The sequence below is a fragment of the Gadus macrocephalus genome, chromosome 13 (genome assembly GCF_031168955.1).
Source record: "Gadus macrocephalus chromosome 13, ASM3116895v1".
Taxonomy (NCBI): domain Eukaryota; kingdom Metazoa; phylum Chordata; class Actinopteri; order Gadiformes; family Gadidae; genus Gadus; species Gadus macrocephalus.
Genome location: NC_082394.1, coordinates 4,838,177 through 4,856,983, shown reverse-complemented (window position 1 = coordinate 4,856,983; position 18,807 = coordinate 4,838,177). Strand labels below are relative to the sequence as shown.

The window sequence follows — 18,807 nt, the reverse complement described above, 5'->3', positions numbered from 1 at the left end:
TTCAACATTAGGTTGAGACCATATTTTGGTTTTATTTTTTGAATGAGAATACTATTCAAACATTTGTTTGTCGTCATTTGTATCTCAAACACGCACGAGTCTACAGTACAACCTCAAGCCGACACACACATTTTACCACAAATGTTGACGATCCCCATACATCTTATCTCCGTAAAGAACTACATTACCCAGAAGCTATACACATCCGGCTTATAGCGGAAGTCCAAGAAGATTGGTTTGAAAACGGCTTTCAAATCCTCTGCGCGGGGAGACGCGTCGCATGCTTTTAACAGTTTGAAAATCGAACACTTGTACATGAAAACGAGCAAACCAAGTAGAAAATAAAGCGGTTGGAACTTTATTTGGGTTTCATCAAGAAGATTATTCTAATAGCGTCCCTAACGGTAAGACAAAAATGTAGTTTGTTAGTTTGGTGTTCCCGTAACGCTCGAGACACCGCTGATGTGTTTCACGGTACATGATCCCATAACGTGAGCTGTCAGCCAAGCTTGTATTTACCTCTCTACCATCGTTGCCTTGTAGCTGGGGAAATGAAGTGTTTGACGGCCGATGAATACATGCGGCGGACCGCCTCTTCCACAGAGACTAGGCTCTTGGTCGAAGAAGTCGAGGTGAGTTCAGAACAGCGGAACTCCGTCTGTCTGTCTGCAGTGTTGTCGGTCTGCAATGTTGTCGTTCTGTCTCCGTCTGCAGTGTTGTCTGTTTGCAGTGTTTTCTCTCTGTCTGTTTATCTGCAGTGTTGTCGTTCTGTCTGTCTGCATTTTTGTCGTTCTGTCTGTCTGCCGTGTTGACTGTCTGTCTGCCGTGTTGACTGTCTGTCTGCAGTGTGGTCCTATGAGCCAGTCGATGTCCTGTTAAGAAGGGAGACCTAGTCCTACTGTAACCCTTACTGTACTTTCTGATGACCCCTCGTCACGTCTGGCGTTAATATGTACGACTTCATCTGTTTTCGGGTCACATGACAGAGTTATGTCCGAGGCGGAGCGGGGACCCAAGGTCGCACCATCTGTGACCGGATCATCAGAGCCTGTAATCATCAGCTTGGGGTGGGACCCCCTTGCCTGGAGCACATCAGCAGCCTTGTCCGGCTGGTGGAGGCGGCTCTCTGTGGGTATGATGCGTCTGGCGCCAACATGGCTCAGAGAAGCCCTCTGTACATGGAGAAGATCGTCTTCCACATCGTGAAGAAGCTCAGCTCTCTGGGAGCACAGGGTCCGTGTAGTCACCTGGGGGGTCTGCTTCGCAGCAGGCTTCTTCCACCGCAACAAGTACGTGTCGGTCTCAAATAATAGTTCGATAGGATGGATGAGTGCATTAATATCCCGGGTCCGCTTGCCTAAGGAGGTGGAGCGGGTTGACTTGCAAATGGAAGGTTGCTAGATCGATCCCCGGCTCCTTCTAGCTGTGTGTTGAGGTGTCCCTGAGACCTGACAACTCACCCTAACTGCTCCCGACGAGCTGGCTGGTTGATTCCGCCGTCGGTGTGTGAATTTGTGCATGAACTGTTACTGTCGCTTTGGATAAAAGCGTCAGCTAAAGGTTAATGTGTCCTAAATGTAATGTATATTCCCTGTCACACCTGATCTCTCTTTGTTTCAGACTGAAGACTACACTGGTTTGGTGCGCACCTGTTTTGCTGTTTTATGGAATGGACTCGCCGCAGCCAAAGACGACACTACGCTGAATCCCAAAGACAGGCTGAACGGCCAAATGCAAGCTCTGCAGTTCCTCCTCCTCTTGGATAGCAGCGGCACGGCGCCCCTTTCCTGCTCCAAAGGCGCAGAAGACGCCTTCGCCACGTTTCAAAAGGCCCGTGGAACACTGACCACCGACGACGGCTCCTTCGTTCTCCGAGAAACACTGTCTTTCTTCCATGGCTGTTGGCGCAGCGGTCAGTGTGGGAGTGGGGAGTTCATGGGGCACGCCAGCCTACCCGCTCTCTCCAAGGTGGTCCTCGCCGCCGCTAAGCTGCTCTGCAAGGCCGGCTGCTCGCCACTTGTGTCCGGTCTGTTGGACGAGGTGGAGGGCGCGGTCGGGCGCTGTGCCGACTGCCGGCCCCGCCTGCTGCCCCTGGCGCTCGCTAGATGGGCTGTAAAGGTTCATGCTGCTAAAGACCTCGCAGAGGAGAGAGGCAAGGCGTTCACAGAATGTGCCCGGGCCCTGAGGTCTCTCTCGGGCCCCCAGGAGCCCCAGCAGACCCAGGCCGTCCTGGAGGGCTGCGGTCTGGTGTTTTGGGCTGTGGAGGCCGGGCACTGCAGCAAGCTCCCTGCCCCCGTGCTCCTGGCCTGGTTCTCCTTCCTTGAGGAGCACCAGGAGCTCATCATCAAAGCACTGCAGAAGGTGGGTGTCCTCAATGTCCCGGCTGAGACAGACATGGTGATCTCGTTCACTAAGTGGAGTGCACACTGGGGGAAACCGCTCAAAAGAGCTGTATGTAAGTCCATTCATAATTGTGAGTGACTGATTTGAATGTTTGCTCAGCTGTCCGCTGTGTTGTCCCGTGTCCCAGAACGAGGCGTCCCAGACGGAGCAGAAGGGAATGCAGCAGGCGCTCTGCTTCAGCATGTGTCACGGCTTCCTGTTTGCCTACGACAGCTTGCTGGACTCACAGGTGAGCCGGCAGCCCGAGGTCGGATCATGTGAAGTAACCGCGGTTGATGTTAATACGAGTGTCTGCTGTTGCTACTGTGTGTATGGATGTGTCTGCTGTAGCAAGTCACTGGTTGATGTTAAATATGTATTGCTATTCTGTGTTTGGTTGTGGTGAACCTGTCACCATGGCTGATATTAAGTATGTGCTGCTCCTCTGTGTCATGCGTCTGCCAGCTGGAGGAGGGAGAGGCCCTGGACAGAGTGCTGCTGTACTGTCAGGCTGCGACAGGGCGACTGATGCTGGAGCTACGCAAGGTGACCAACCAGGACCTTTACGTCAAAGCAGGTGGGTTCCAGAAGTCCTGGTTCACCTCACAGTGGGTGGGTTCGTCTCAAGGCTCCCAGGGCGGGCAGTAATCGGGGACCAGTAAGTGACTGACGTTGACTTGCCTGTGGTCACGTGTTTACACTCGTGTGCATGTGTTTGTGCTTCAGTGACGGACGTGAGCAAACTGGTGTGTGGGCTCCACAACCGCCGGTTGTACGAGCAGGCCTTCACGCTGGTGGAGATCTTGTGCCAGGAGCTGCGCAGGAACGGCCCTGCAGCTCTTTCCATGAACGCAGTGAGTTGGTCAGAGTGCTTTACCCTCCCAGGGGCCCTGCTCCGTCGTTGTGGTGACGGCATCTGTAGTTCATAATGATGTTATTGAGGGAATTTTGCTGACGCTTTTATCCAAAGCAACTACTTGCAATAAGTACTTTTGTCAGAAGAAAGAGAAATAATATATCGCTGTTGGTTTAGTAAGGATGTTCATAGAAAGATGGCTAGGAGCTAAGATGCTACACAAGGCTAAGTACTATTTTTTTTGTGCCAGGACGTATAACATATCGTATAAAATATCTGCGTAAGAGGGGGGAGGCTATGCAGACTCAAATGAGCCTTGGGTCTTTTGTGTCTTTTTTTTAGTGTTCATCTTGTTAGTTAAAGTTATTGAGCTCAATAGTTTCAAGGACAATTCTGCTGCCTCCATGACCACATGGTGAAGTAGTGCCCCTGAATGATGCTGCACTCTCTGATGTTCCCGTGGTCCCCTGTGTGTGTGTCTGTAGTTCAGCCTGCCCTTCAGGCTGGCCGTGCAGAGCTCCCGGCGCTGTGGGCGCCTGGAGCGAGCGCTGGACTGGGTCATGGTGTGGCTGAAGGCCCTGGGGCCCGCCGTGCTGGCCCAGATGGGGGAGCCCGTCTCGCTGTGGGTCCGCACCAAGGCGGAAGCGGCCCGTGCGGGAGAGGAGGACCTCCGCCTCAGGTAGGCGCTTCTGTCAGCGTATGACCGACGGCCTGCGACCGCCCAGATACCGGGTGCATTTAGCCAGCGTGTGATTGATTGGTGGCTGTCGGGATGCATGAGGAAAAAATGCTTCTAAAATAAAATGCCTACCCTAGCTTTAATTTAATTTAAGAAAGTAGGGGGGTGGTATGCAGCTCAGGAGGTAAAAAAAAAAGGTTGGCTGATACACGGAAGGTTGCTAGTTCGATCCCCGGCTCCTCCTGTGTCGAGGTGTCCCTGAGCAAGACGCCTCACTCTGACTGCTCCTACTTGCGTGGTTGACTCCACTGTCATGCACTGGTGTGTGCGTGAATGGCTGAACGTTGGGCAATATTTGTAAAGCAGTTGGGCAGTGGTTGGAAAGGCGCTGCAATAAACGCAGTCCATTTACCGTTCCGTTTAACGAGTGAATAACCAGGGCCCTGATGCGTCTCTCCCGCCCTCGGTCCAGGACTCTTCGCGACGGCTTCGGGCCCGACCTCCCCGACGAGGACGTCCTGCTGGGCCTGCTGACGGAGGAGCTGCGGGCCTACAGAGAGCTGCCGGCCGACACCAGCCAGGAGCGCTACAACACCCTGTGTGACCTGCTGGAGCTCTGCCACGAGGACAGCGCTCACCCCCACCTGCGGGCCGTGTACCTGGGGGAGATGGCCCGCGTGGTGTGCTTCCAGGACTTCAAGGAGCAGACGGACTGGTAGGACCCCCTCTCTGTGTGTGTGTGTGTGTGTGTGTGTGTGTGTGTGTGTGTGTGTGTGTGTGTGTGTGTGTGTGTGTGTGTGTGTGTGTGTGTGTGTGTGTGTGTGTGTGTGTGTGTGTGTGTGTGTGTGTGTGTGTGTGTGTGTGTGTGTGTGGAGAGAGATGTTCTGATGCCATTCTTTTCCCATTTAAGAATTCTAAACTTTGAGTATCGGCCGATACCGAGTATATACCGATACAGCATCTAGCATTGTAACTACTAATAGCACTTGTTCTTATTGAATGGTTCTCGTACGTTGACGGCAGTGTATAGTCAGTGCACTTACAGAACTAGATCATTTACATTTATAATACCGTATTTTCCGCACTATAAGGCGCACCGGAGTATAAGCCGCAGCAGCTAAATTGAATGATGTGTACATAACCTGCTCTGGACTATAAACCGCAGGTGTTTTAATGTCTAATTACCATTAGGGCTGGCCCGAAAGCCATTTTTCAGGCTTCGAATACTCGTTGGTTTTTCCGAGCGAATATTTGAATACTCGTTCCAGAAAAAAACACCATTAAAAACAACATTGATAATCCCTATATACTCCCTGGAACCGATTTTGACAGTATCTGCATATTTTTGTTGAAGATTTAATAGCTTTTGAACATTATTAGTAGGACAAAGTAAGTTGAAGTTCCTTAGTTTTTCCCCTTGAAAGCGAACAGCTGTTGTTCCGTTCCAAATCAGCTGTCCTCTGCCATCTCAGCCCTTACGGGAGCTTTTCAATTCATCCTGGAACGTGTATCTTTTCAGGGAATTTGTAAAATAAATCCATAACAAATACCGAATATTGAATGTCTTATGTGTCCATATTATATCCATTATATTGTCCGGGTATTCCCAAGACGCTCCGCTCTGCAGCAAGCCAGTCACAGTTGATTGGCGCGGCGCTGTACAGCGAACGTAAACAAACAACTGAGCTAAGGTTAGCATTTCGCTAAGTATTACTTTTCCTCCCGAGATCCCGCTAATGTTGTGTTATAAAGTAAAGGGAAACAAGATATCTATTCTCCCTCCACCTCTCTCGCTTCTCTGCTTGGTGTCGTTGACGCTTATAGTTTGCCTCCCTCGCTCTGGTGACGTCACGTACGTGGAAAAAAAAACAAATAACTGATTTAAGCTACGAATACTAATTTTCCGAGTGGCCGTTAGCTGTACAAATCCATAGATTAGCCGCACCGTTATATAAGCCGCAGAATTGAAAAATGGGAAAAAAGGCGCGGCTTATAGTCCGAAAATTACGGTAGTAATAATGCCTTTGTATTCTTGTAGTTTTGCGTAAGCAAAATTGCAGTATTTCTGATACTTGCATCAGTATCGAAACAACTGTATGCATGTGTCCTGCGCAGCCTGGCGGTGGACTTTACCCATGAGGCTTTGCGGTTGCTGGAGGAGGAGCCAGAGACGGCTGACAACGCGGCGCGGTTGAAGGACGACAAAGCCCAGGTCCTGCTGTGGCTCTACATCTGCACCCTGGAGAAGAACCTGCAGACGGTAGGGGCGACCGGGTCTCGCTCTGAGATGTCTCCGAGATCCAAATCCTTGGCAGACGTTAAATTCGAATGCTACACTTTGTCCAGAAGCACCGATGTTTACGTGGTTTCATCCTGTCCGTCTGATTGGTTTAGGCCATCGAAAAGGACAAGAAACGGCAGGAGCTGCGAGATAAGACCCAGTGTGTGGCCAATCCCACGACCAACGACATGGACTACGAGGACAAGCAGAAGACCCAGGACAGCAGCCTGGTCTACGAGGGCCTGTTCTTCGACCTGGCAGCAGAAAGCAGTAGGAGACCTCCTTCATAGTCAAAACCGTGTTGAGGCTGACATTGGTCCTCTTCTTCTTGAGAGTCAGTGGAAGATGTACTGGTTCTCCTCTGCAGTATGTGGTCGTCTATTGATCCGACCATGTGCTGATTGTTTCCCTCAGAGTTCTGCCAGCCCTTGGAGAGAGCCCTGGACATCTGGTCTTCTCTCCTGCAGAGCGATGTCCTGTCAGAGCTCCGCTGTCCCAAGCAGAGCTACAGCTCCATCAGTCTGACCGCTGCCCTCTTCCGACTCATGGGGAAGGTAGAGACCCACCCTAACCAGTAAAGCAACAGAACACCCTAACCAGTACAGCACCTCAAGACCCACCCTAACCAGTACAGCACGACAACCAAAGACCCAGCCTAACCAGCACAGCACCAGAACACAAGACCCTCCCTAACCAGTAAAGCACCTGTGCATGAGAGGTCTTCACCCAGCACCCAAACTGTGTGTGTTCCTCTCTGTCACCAGCCGCTGAAGGCTCTGGAAGCCTACCAGCTCTCCTTGGACCTAGCCCGTCGCCTTGACGACGCTAAAGGATGCGCCGGGTCGCTGTGCCACTCGGCCCGCCTCCTGCTGGACCTGGGCTGTCCTGAACTGGCTGAGGTCGGTCGCCGTGGGGACGAACTGGTTTCCATTCCTTTCACCTGAAAAACTAAAAACATACTTTCACATGAACCCTGTTATCCCAACGTGTACAAGGAGGCCCTTCACGTATGGGACTTGTGTCCCAGTTTTACTTAATCTGCTAACGTTAACAGATGATGTGACCTACCGTGTTCTCGCGTGCTTCTCAAAACCCACCTGCTGTTGTTCATCCACGCCAACATATGACTGTTCTGGTTCAGGGTCTGCTGGGGGAGGCGGAGCCGTACCTGAGCTCCGAGGGCCCTCCTGAAGAGCCCTGTCCCCTGGCGCTGTACGCTGTCCTGCTCAGGGCCCAGTGCTGCTACAGTGCAGGACAGGTGAGTTCACCACCTACAGCCTGGGACTGTCCTGTCCTCTCTCCCACGGCGCTAATGAGGCCTTAAGCTCGTTAGGTGTTGACAGGAAACGGATGGAATATAATTGTGTTGTTGAAACATGAGGCAAAAATACTGTTTAGGCCTAAAAAAAAAAATTGTTTGGTTCCGGTTTCCGACCGGCCCTGTCAATTTATGTGCGACCCAAATTATTTTATGAGCTTTATAAAAAAATAAAATAATAATAATAATAATTTTTTTTTTGATGCAAACTATAATTACGTTTTGGTACAGCACCTCTTCATTCTGTACAAGGATGAGCGAATTTTCTCGTTTTTAAATGAAAACAACCTACCTATCATTCGCTGCCGCTGAAAAAAAAATAAATAAAAAAATTCCCTACCTACCCATGACCTCAACTGACAACCAACAGGAACCAAACATATTTTTTTTTTAGGCCTTACATCTGTTGCCAATAGCTATAGTAATTAAAATAGTTGTTTTTATGTGTTTATCAGAACAATACAAAAACTATTGATCTGTGTCTACTCTGGAGGTGTTGACCCCAACATGTGGCTGGGTGATGCTCTTTGGGGATGTTAACCCCAACATGCGCCCGGGGGCTCTCTGCAGGTGGAGCGCGGCGTGCCCTTCCTGTGTGAGGTGCTCCAGGAGGTGAACGAGCAGAGGCAATCCAAGAGCTGGTACCTGCTGCGGGCCCAGGCGCTCCAGGCCTGCAGCTCCTACCTGGGCCTGGACGCCGGAGCCCTGCCCGCCGCCCTACGGCAGCAGATCCACCAGCATGGTGGGCCCCCCCCCCCCGCCTTCAGCCGCCAGCCCGCCCAACCACCGCTCAGACACGCCCTACCACCGCTTATTCACGCCAAACCACCATCAAACACACAGCTGCACTCTCATTGGCTGCTGGTCGTTTGTGTTTCAGGGTTCAAGAGCGCCGACACGGCGATGCACGGAGCGCTGAAGCTGCTGGCCAGCCTGCTGGTGACCCTGGTGGGGAACGGGCTGTACATGAGCATCAGCGGCACCTCGGAAACACGCTTCGTAGACCAAGGCAGGTACCGGGCTGGGCCCAGGATCACAGGGGCCGAGGCAGGTACCGGGCTGGGCCCAGGGTCACAGGGGCCAAGTCAGGTACCAGGGGGCGGGGTTAGAGGGACCCACGGACCCCCGCCCGTCTCTCTCACACCCAGCCTCTGTGTGTCTCCGGGGTCGGCTTAGCTTAGGCGGTAGAGCGACTGACTTGTAACCGGTAGTTTGCTAGGTCCATCCCTGGCTGTGAGTGTTGAGGTGTCCCCGAGCAAGGCACCTCACCCTGACTGCTTCGGAGGAGCTGGCTGTCGCCCTGCATGCTTGTCTCCGCCGTCGGTGTGTGAATGTGTTCATGAACCGTCGCTTTGGATAAAAAAAAAAAACGTCCACTAAATGCCCTAAATGTAATTGTCTCTGTGTTCCGGGAGCAGGGGAGAACCTGTCTCTGAAGTGGCTGGTGCTCTCCGAGCTGCAGGGCTGCTCGCTGAAGATGGTGGAGGTGAGGAGCCGGAGCGGGTCCGTGCACGACGCCAAGCTGCTGCTCCTGGAGGCCCTGGAGATGTCCGCCAAGCTGCAGGCCGTCAGCCAGTACGTAGGCCTGGACTCTCACACTAAAGCTGTTTAATGGCTCCTGCAATTTTTGAAACCAGGCTTTGGTCTCTCTTTGTTTTTGTTTTTTTCAAAAATTAAGAAAACAATTGATAAGCACGTTTCTTTTATACGTTTCTTCTGGTTTGTGTTTGTCGCCCTGACTGTTTGTGCGGTTCAGCTGCGCGGAGCTCCTGGTGGTGAAGGCGGAGCTGGAGATGATGAAGGGCGAGCAGGAGCAGAGTGGGTTCGACCTGGACAGAGTGAAGAACCTTCTGGAGCTCTGTATGGGTGAGTGGCCAGATGCTGGGGGTCAGGAGGGTTCCCCTTCGGTTCAGGTGGTCATGGGTTCAGGTGGTCATGGGTTCAGGTGGTCATGGGTTCAGGTGTTCATGGGTTCTGGTGTTCATGAGGTGTGTCTTCCCGTCCTCTAGACGTCGCCCCCCCCGAGCAGAAGACGGATGTGAAGATCAAACCCAGGAAGGGCCGTCCGGCCGCCAAGCCCCCGGCCCCGATCCCGAGCCCGGACGAGGACTACAGCGGGCTCCTCAGCACCCGGTGGTTCACCAAGGAGACCGCGGAGCAGGACCAGGGCAGCTCCCCGCCCCTGAAGGCCCAGCCCCGGCGCTGGCTCTCCTCCCTGGCCCACGCGGCGGGCTGCCGCTGCCCCTGCTGCGGCACGCCCAGCCTGGGGCGCGTCACGGCGCGCTGGGCCGTCGCCCAGGCCGACCTGGCCCTCCTGCTGGAGCCCGGCGACGGGCGCGTCAGCCGGATCCTGCACCGCACCGCGCTCACCCGCTGCCGGAGCGTCACGGAGAAGCTCTCGGCCCGGCTGGCCGCGCTGTTCCCCTCGCCGGGCCCCGTGGAGCCCGGCCTGATGCTGGACGTGGTCGGTCGCACCTACCTCAGCATGGCCCTGGCCGGCCTCGGGCCTCGGCTGGACCCGGTCCAGGACGTGTGGGTCATCATGGAGGCCGGCCTTGCCTTTGTCAGTGTGAATCCCTCCCCCGTGCTGAGGCCGGCGAGGGCCGGGCTGATGGCCACCAAGGCCATGGCGTCCCTTCTCACCCTGGCTGGGAAGAGGAACTGCCGCCCAGAAGAGCTCTTCTCTAGTGCATGGACCTGGAATCCGCCCAGAGACACAAAGAGGTCCGCACTGAAACCGTCGACCCCGCCTCCAGAAGGCCTGAAGAAGCCTAAGGACCCCGTCAGTACCCTTAAAGACTCTGCACTTCCTACGAAGACGAAGGAGCCAAAGAAGACCAGCGCTCTGCTCCCTAGCGTCAAGGTGACCAGCTCCTCTTCCAGAGCCAAGTGTCTGCTCCCCAAAACTCCAGCTGCCGTCAGACCGTCGAGAGCCAGACCGGCGGGGAAGGAGCTCAGCTCTTTCGCCTTTGACACGGAGGTCCCCACCGTGGTCTGTACCCCGGTCCCCAGGCCCCGTGCCGGGGCCCCCAGGGGACCGGCCAGGGCCTCTACTCGAACGCCGTTCCAAGTGTACGAGGAAGGGTCTCCGGATCAAGAGAAGCCTCAGCCCGTCCCCGGCGCGCCCAGACGCACAAAGAAGTCCCGCTTCAAGGTAAACCGTGACTTCAGTTAGGTTCTCTGGTCCGCGTTCCCTTCGGCCCCTTCCTCTGAACACCGTCTTCTTCCGCAGGTGGACTTCAGTGACGAGAGTGACGCCGAGGAGGTGGAGCCCAAGGCGAAGGCCGTGGTGCCCAAGAAGCGCGCTACCGCCGCGGCCAGCAAGGCGGCAGGGCGGGGCCCCAGAGCGGCCCCTGAGACGCCCCTGCTGGAGGCCCCCGTCAAGAGGCCCGGCAGGAAGAAGACCACCGCTCAGCCTCAGCCTCCGTCCTCTTCCGAGGACGAGGCGGCCCGGCCCAGACGAGGCAGGAGGCCGCTGGCCGGGGGCACCGAGGGCGAGCCGGAGAAGATGAGGACCATCGAGGAGGAGGAGATGGCCGCAGCGGGGCTGGACCTCAGCATGGAGGTCCTCCGGGGGTCTGACGCCGAGGACAACGCCGCCGCAAGTAGGGAACCCACACGCTGCCGTCAGAAGGTCTTCTGCTTTCAGAAGGTCTTCTGCCTTCAGATGGTCTTGTGCCTTCAGAAGGTCTGCCGCTATCAGGATGTCTCCTGCCACTCAGAGACCTGTTGAGGTCCAGAGACATGGACTCTTTCAAAACAATTAGGTTTCACTCGTTCATATCCACCATGTCTGTATCATTCTTCATTCACAACCCACTCTGCTCCCGCTGTGCAGACGCAGACCTCGAGGTCCTCCGGAGGGACCGGTGTGGGGACCTGGAGAGGGACAGTCGGTCCACGTTGCTCAGCCGACCAGGTCCTCTGATGGGAGGTCTACCGGCCCACCTGGCTCCTTCAGACGCCCTGCCAGGTGAAGATCCTCCCATCAGTCCAAGTGTTGTCCGCTCCACACCATCTGATATCATATTAATTATTATTTGGTGTTGTTATATTATTATTATATACTGGATGTGGTTAACCTATCAATTGTTAGTGCTTGGCACTTGGTTCTATGATTATCCTTACTGTATCGACGGCCATATTGTTTTTTTCTGAGAACTGTATTTATTGTAAGTCCCTTTTGGATAAAAGCCCTAAATGTAAATAAAAGTCCTGCATTGTAAGTCCCTTTTGGATAAAAGCCCTAAATGTAAATAAATACCCTAAATGTAAATGTCAAAGTTCCCCCAAAAGAGTTTTAAATGGGTCAAGATGAAGTCGGGGTGAAAGCCTCCCTAACCGTCTATCTCCTTCTGTCTCCATGTTGAATAATAGAGGACCTGTCCTTGGAGAGCGTCCAGTCTCTGCTGCGCACCGCCTGGCTCTCCCTGCAGCACCTCCCCTCCCCGGGCCTGTACCCCGCCCTGTGTGGCCTCCTGGCCCTGAGCCTGGGCCAGCTGGACGCCCCCACCGCCGCCATGCTCCACACGCACTCCCTGGGCGTGGCCCACCGCCACCACACGCTGAGGCACCTCGCCGTCCGCCTCAAGTAAGGCCCCTCGGCCCCTCCGCTCAATCGTTATAATTATTATTAATTTATTTAACCAGGTTAGTCTCGTTGAGATTAAACTCTCTTTTACAAGAGTGACCTGGCCAAGATGCACAGCAGTACACAGCTCCAACATAAAACACAAGACAAAACACAAGTTCAATACTAAGGGCAATAGTGATATAATACATTGAGATAATTTACTAAAACACTGGCAATTTCTAATCGAGTCCGACGTCAAACTCGCGACAACTTTAATCATCGTTAGTCCGCTCCGATGTGTATTTCGCTATCGGAGTTCGCCGTCGTGAGTTCTGATAATGGCGTCGTCTCGTCGGAATCAGGAAACTGAAGAAGGGTTCCAACGAGCTGACGGAGCGGCTGGCGTCTCTTCGCCTGGAGGAGAGCCCGGAGGCGCCTCTAGAGGGCAGGCTGGAGCAGCTGGAGCAGCTCTTCGGCTTCCCGGCAGCCTGTCCTGAGACCTTCCCCCGGCAGCAGAGCCAGGACTTCCTGCAGCAGGTGGAACGGCTGCCCTCAGGTGAACGGACACGCTGTGTGATGGGATCGCTCTCCGTTGGTCGTGTGTGTGTACGTCCTTGCATTTAAAAATAGTTCTTAGCATTGTCTTTGTTGTATACAGGGAATGGGCTAACCTAGCGACTGTTATTGCTTGGCACTTGGTTCTATGAACATCTATACTGTACCGACGGCAATATATTGTTCTTTCTCTTTTCTTCTGACAAATGTACTTATTGTAAGTAGCTTTGGAGAAAAGCGTCTGCTAAATGTAACTAAATATCGCCCCTGGTCACGCTAAAGCTGCGTGCTTGTTGGCTCCTCTTCTAAACGCTCTCGTCCCCCCCCCTCCCCGGGTCAGGGCTGACGGTGTGCGTGCTGTCCCTGGTGGGGGTGCGGCCCGGGGAGGTGGGAGAGAGCCTGCTGCTGACCCGTCTGGAGAGAGGCGTCGCCCCCATCACTGTCCACATCCCCTCCTCCGGCCCGCAGGTGAGGAAGGTCTCAGGGGCGTAGCCGCGGTAACGTGACCGTGTTTAAAACCATAAGAAATGTTGGAGAGAACATGGAAAATAGACTGCATTTAAACAGCGTATTCACCCATTCATTCACCCACCGACGGCGGTGTCAACCATGCAAGGAGATAGCCAGCTCGTCAGGAGCAGTTAGGGTGAGGTGTCTCGCTCAGGGACACCTCGACACTCGAGCCGGCGATCGAACTAGCAACCTCCCCGGTTTCCGGGCCAACCCCTGAGCCACATGCCGCCCCAGCGTCCTCCAGGAGGTCCCGGGCCGGTACTGAGGGTTTGGTTAGGATGCAGGTCCCATAATGACCCTTCTCCCTGCAGCAGGGCGTCAGCGGGCTGGTCCAGGAGATGGACCGCATCCATGCGGAGCAGAAGGTCGTCAGCTGGTTCTCGGAGAAGAACCGCTGGTGGGAGGGCCGCCGGGGGCTGGACGCACGGCTCAAGGTACGCACACTCTCACTCTCTCTCTCTCACTCTCACACGCCCTCACGTTCTCTTGCTCTCACTCTCTCACACTCTCACTCTCTAACACTCTCACTCTCTCACACTTTCACTCTTGCACACTTGCACTCATGTTCACACTCTCACACTCTCACACTCACACTCTCACACTCTCTCTTTCACTCACACACTCATGCTCACACTCTCACACTCACACTCTCACACTCTCTCTTTCACTCACACACTCATGCTCACACTCTCTCACTCTCACACTCTCTTTCACTCTCACACACTCATGCTCACACTCTCACACTCACACTCTCTTTCACTCACACACTCATGCTCACACTCTCTCACTCTCGCACTCTCTCTTTCACTCACACACTCATGCTCCCACTCTCACACTCTCTCACTCTCTCTCTCCCACTATCTCACTCTGTCTTTTTCTCTCTGTGTGCGTCTTGGCTCTGGGACTGTAAATAACGGAGGTACTACATGTTGGTCCCTGCTGTGAACCACCTAATGGCCGTTAGAGGAACTACACGTGAGGGTGTGTGTTTTGGTGAGGAGCCGGGTCAGAATGCCTTGTTGCTCTTCTCGGTAGCGGGTCTTGAAGAGCATGGAGGCGTTGCTGGGCTGCTGGAGGAGCATGCTGCTCCCGCTCACCTCCGACCCGGCGCTGTCGGTCCAGGTCCGGCGGCTGCAGGCCGTGATGGCGGCGAGAGGTCTGGTGGCCAGCGAGGACATGCTGAAGGTAGGAAACGTCTGTCTGTCTGTCTGGCTGGCTGGTTGTTCAGAGGCCTTCACATCGACCCACTGATGGGAGGAGAAGTCATGAATGAAGATGATCGCTTCACTCGTTTAAAATAAGATTATTTTAGTGCAAAAAAAAAAAAGGTTTCCAAGTCGAGCCCTTGAAGGGTTGTTGTATATATGAGAACACAAAACACATACAGAAAAAGATACATAAAGAAGAGTGTAGTCGACGGCTAGCAATGTCTTGTTGGAGAACTAAACGTGTTCAGGAAGATGGGGCTTCTAGGTGTTTGTTCTAATGGATTATGAGTAGGGCTGCTCGATTATGGAAAAAAATCATAATTACGATTATTTTGCTCAATACTAAAATCTTGATTTTTCAAACTATTATTTTTGAGTTCGAAAACATGTGTTTATTCAGCATGTCTCTCCCAATAAATACTTTGTAACTGAGAACTTTGATCCTTAAAAAAATACACAAAATGTTCAAATCTAAAATAATGTCCAGCTGCACTTTCTATCAAACATTTAATAAAAAATAAATAAAGAAGAATCGATTATATATTAGTTTTCTGATCTTCTAGGTGTTTGTTCTAATGAATGCTCCTCCGCCATGGGGCTGTGTTCTAGGTGTTTGTTCTAATGATATGCTCCTTCCCCCTGGGGTTCTGTGTTCTAGGTGTTTCTCTCCGCAGCTCCTCTGCTGAGTCCTGAAGACCTGCAGCTCTTCTCCCAGGGCCTGTCCTCCGCCTGGGACGGCAGCTGTGACAAGGTCCTCAAGGACGCCGTCTACCGCCTGGCGTCCCGGGCGGAACCCAAGGGTCACGTGGTTCTCATCCTTGACAAGGTGAGCCCCCCCCCCCCCCCCCTCTCGGCCCATCCCCCACAGGGCTCTTCACACGACGGTCTGTACGGAGGGGAGTTGAGGGGGTGACAATGACCACCATCTCCTCACTCTTCCAGCACCTCCAGAAACTACCGTGGGAGTGCATGCTGTGCCTGAGGCCTCGCTCGGTGACGAGGATGCCATCTCTACACTCCCTGCTGGGAGCCTGCCTTCAGAGAGAGGTAAGCCCTTAGCGAACCTACCCGAGATGCCTTGCTGTTTGGTCTGGAGCGTTCGGGATCCTTGTCATGCCACGCTCTCTCTCTCCCCCCCCCCCACAGTGGGACCCTCGGTGCATCCTGGAGCAGGGGGTGGACCCCAAGCAGGTGTTCTACGTGCTGAACCCCGACGCCAACCTGAGCAACACGGAGGACCGCTTCAAAGACCTGTTCAGCAGGTGAGCCTGGAGATGCCCTCACCACGGTGGGCCGGACTGTGGACACGCTGTACATTGGCGGAGCGGTCACGTCTCCCTCCGTTGTTCCCTGACCCCCCTGTGGTTTATCTCGCAGTCAGCGCGACTGGCAGGGCGTGTGTGGCGCTGTGCCTGACTCCGACCAGCTGCAGGAGGCGGTGGCCACCAAGGATCTCTACATGTGAGTTTTTGGACGGATGCTAAGCTATAATTTCATATAGCTATAAAAACATTCATAATGATCTGAAATCTATGAAATTAAAGTTTAGTAACGTTTTTATGTGGACTGTGTCTCATCGTCTGGAAGAACGTGTGATAAAGCACCCACTGGGAGGCCCTTCTGTGACTGGGCCCCGTGCTGAGCCAACTCTCTCGCTCTCTGAGCTACCTCTTTCTCTAACACTCTTGAGCCACCTCTCTCTCTCCTCTCTGAGCCCCCTCTCCCTCTCTCTCTCCTCTCTGAGCCCCCTCTCCCTCTCTCTCTCCTCTCTGAGCCCCCTCTCTCTCTCTCCTCTCTGAGCCCCCTCTCTCTCTCTCCTCTCTGAGCCCCCTCTCTCCCTCTCCTCTCTGAGCCCCCTCTCTCTCTCTCCTCTCTGAGCCCCCTCTCTCTCTCTCCTCTCTGAGCCCCCTCTCTCTCTCCTCTCTGAGCCCCCTCTCCCTCTCTCTCCTCTCTGAGCCACCTCTCTCTCTCCTCTCTGAGCCCCCTCTCTGAGCCCCCTCTCTCTCCCCGTGTGCCCTCAGCTACGTGGGCCACGGCGCCGGCGTACGCTACCTGGATGCACGGAGCCTCCTGAAGCAGGACCTGCGGGCTGCGGCCCTCCTGTTCGGCTGCAGCAGCGCCGCCCTGGCGGTGCGCGGTGACCTGGAGGGAACGGGCATCATCCTCCACTACCTCACGGCCGGCTGGTAACCCTACGGCCACCCGCACAGCTTCACTAGGACTGATACACACACACTCACTAGGACTGATACACACAGACTCACTAGGACTGATACACAGGACTCACTAGGACTGATACACAGGACTCACTAGGACTGGTACACAGGACTCACTAGGACTGATACACACAGGACTCACTAGGACTGGTACACACAGGACTCACTAGGACTGATACACAGGACTCACTAGGACTGGTACACAGGACTCACTAGGACTGGTACACACAGGACTCACTAGGACTGGTACACACAGGACTCACTAGGACTGGTACACACAGGACTCACTAGGACTGGTACACACAGGACTCACTAGGACTGGTACACACAGGACTCACTAGGACTGATACACACAGGACTCGCTAGGACTGGTATACACAGGACTCACTAGGACTGGTACACACAGGACTCACTAGGACTGGTACACAGGACTCACTAGGACTGATACACAGGACTCACTAGGACTGGTACACACAGGACTCACTAGGACTGATACACACAGGACTCGCTAGGACTGGTATACACAGGACTCGCTAGGACTGGTACACACAGGACTCACTAGGACTGATACACAGGACTCACTAGGACTGGTACACAGGACTCACTAGGACTGATACACAGGACTCACTAGGACTGGTACACACAGGACTCACTAGGACTGATACACAGGACTCACTAGGACTGGTACACACAGGACTCACTAGGACTGATACACAGGATTCACTAGGACTGATACACTGGACTCACTAGGACTGATACACAGGACTCACTAGGACTGGTACACAGGACTCACTTGGACTGATACACAGGACTCACTAGGACTGGTACACAGGACTCACTAGGACTGATACACAGGACTCACTAGGACTGATACACAGGACTCACTAGGACTGATACACAGGACTCACTAGGACTGATACACAGGACTCACTAGGACTGATACACAGGACTCACTAGGACTGGTACACACAGGACTCACTAGGACTGGTACACACAGGACTCACTAGGACTGATACACACAGACTCACTAGGACTGATACACAAGACTCACTAGGACTGGTACACACAGGACTCACTAGGACTGGTACACACAGGACTCACTAGGACTGGTACACACAGGACTCACTAGGACTGGTACACACAGGACTCACTAGGACTGGTACACACAGGACTCACTAGGACTGGTACACACAGGACTCACTAGGACTGGTACACAGGACTCACTAGGACTGGTACACACAGGACTCACTAGGACTGGTACACACAGGACTCACTAGGACTGGTACACACAGGACTCACTAGGACTGGTACACACAGGACTCACTAGGACTGGTACACACAGGACTCACTAGGACTGTTATGACGTGTTTGATTGAGGCATACTGCCTGTTGAAATGATGGCCGCTGATTCCGATCTTAACCCTGATGATTCCTGCCGACCCGTCTGCGGTGCCTTGCTCACGGGCCCTTGCCTCCCTGCAGCCCCCTGGTGTTGGGGACCCTGTGGGACGTCACGGACCGGGACATCGACCGCTTCACCACCGCCCTGCTGGAGTCCTGGCTGTCGGCCGGGTCCGGGGCCCCCCTCCTGGACTACATGGGCCCCGCCCGCCAGGCCACGCAGCTCAGACACCTGGTCGGGGCGGCGCCCGTGGTGTACGGGCTCCCAGTGCACCTGAAATAACCTCTGGTGGAGCATTAGGCTGGTGAATAGTCTACCAGTACACCAGAAATAACCTCTCTGATGGTTTATTAGAGTGGTGTTTAGTCTACCAGTAAACCTGAAATTACCTCTGATGCAATATTAGGGTGGTGTGTATACTACCAATACATCCTTAACGACCTCTCTGATGCAGTATTAGGGTGGTGTGTATACTACCAATACATCCTTAACGACCTCTCTGATGCAGTATTAGGGTGGTGTGTATTTGCAGGTTATTCAAATATTAAAGCATTAAAGTGTTGTAAAATAAAAACTTATTTTGAATAAAGCTGTTCTGCTTTCATTAAAACACTCTCTTGGATTTAATATGTTGTGGTAATACTGTAGTGTAGGACCTCAGTATCTTGATCTGAATAGTAAATCAATGACTGGAGGTTATCTTGCATAGATATGATACCTTGACTGAACATCATTTCATGTCATTAGTGTGTACATACCAAGTTATGCTGTTGAGTTGAATTGTAAGCCATTGTACACAGTTTAATACATTTGCCAGGTAGACA

The 18,807-nt window shown here is 53.5% G+C and overlaps 1 protein-coding gene across 1 annotated transcript; it reads left to right on the top strand.

The window, feature by feature from the left end:
* Positions 1–223: 223 nt before the first annotated feature.
* Positions 224–18,511, top strand: espl1 (extra spindle pole bodies like 1, separase). Its single transcript, XM_060068239.1, has 32 exons — positions 224–404; positions 544–632; positions 987–1,289; positions 1,621–2,361; positions 2,531–2,632; positions 2,848–2,959; positions 3,109–3,236; positions 3,724–3,917; positions 4,390–4,632; positions 6,033–6,177; positions 6,312–6,468; positions 6,613–6,752; positions 6,963–7,097; positions 7,340–7,456; positions 8,087–8,258; positions 8,397–8,525; positions 8,935–9,091; positions 9,273–9,382; positions 9,526–10,670; positions 10,749–11,121; positions 11,355–11,489; positions 11,894–12,107; positions 12,452–12,645; positions 12,985–13,112; positions 13,469–13,591; positions 14,193–14,342; positions 15,024–15,191; positions 15,308–15,412; positions 15,512–15,627; positions 15,743–15,826; positions 16,387–16,551; positions 18,064–18,511. The coding sequence occupies exons 2-32, from the start codon at positions 552–554 to the stop codon at positions 18,263–18,265; spliced, it is 6,468 nt and encodes a 2,155-aa protein (XP_059924222.1). The 5' UTR covers positions 224–404; positions 544–551; the 3' UTR covers positions 18,266–18,511.
* Positions 18,512–18,807: the final 296 nt, after the last annotated feature.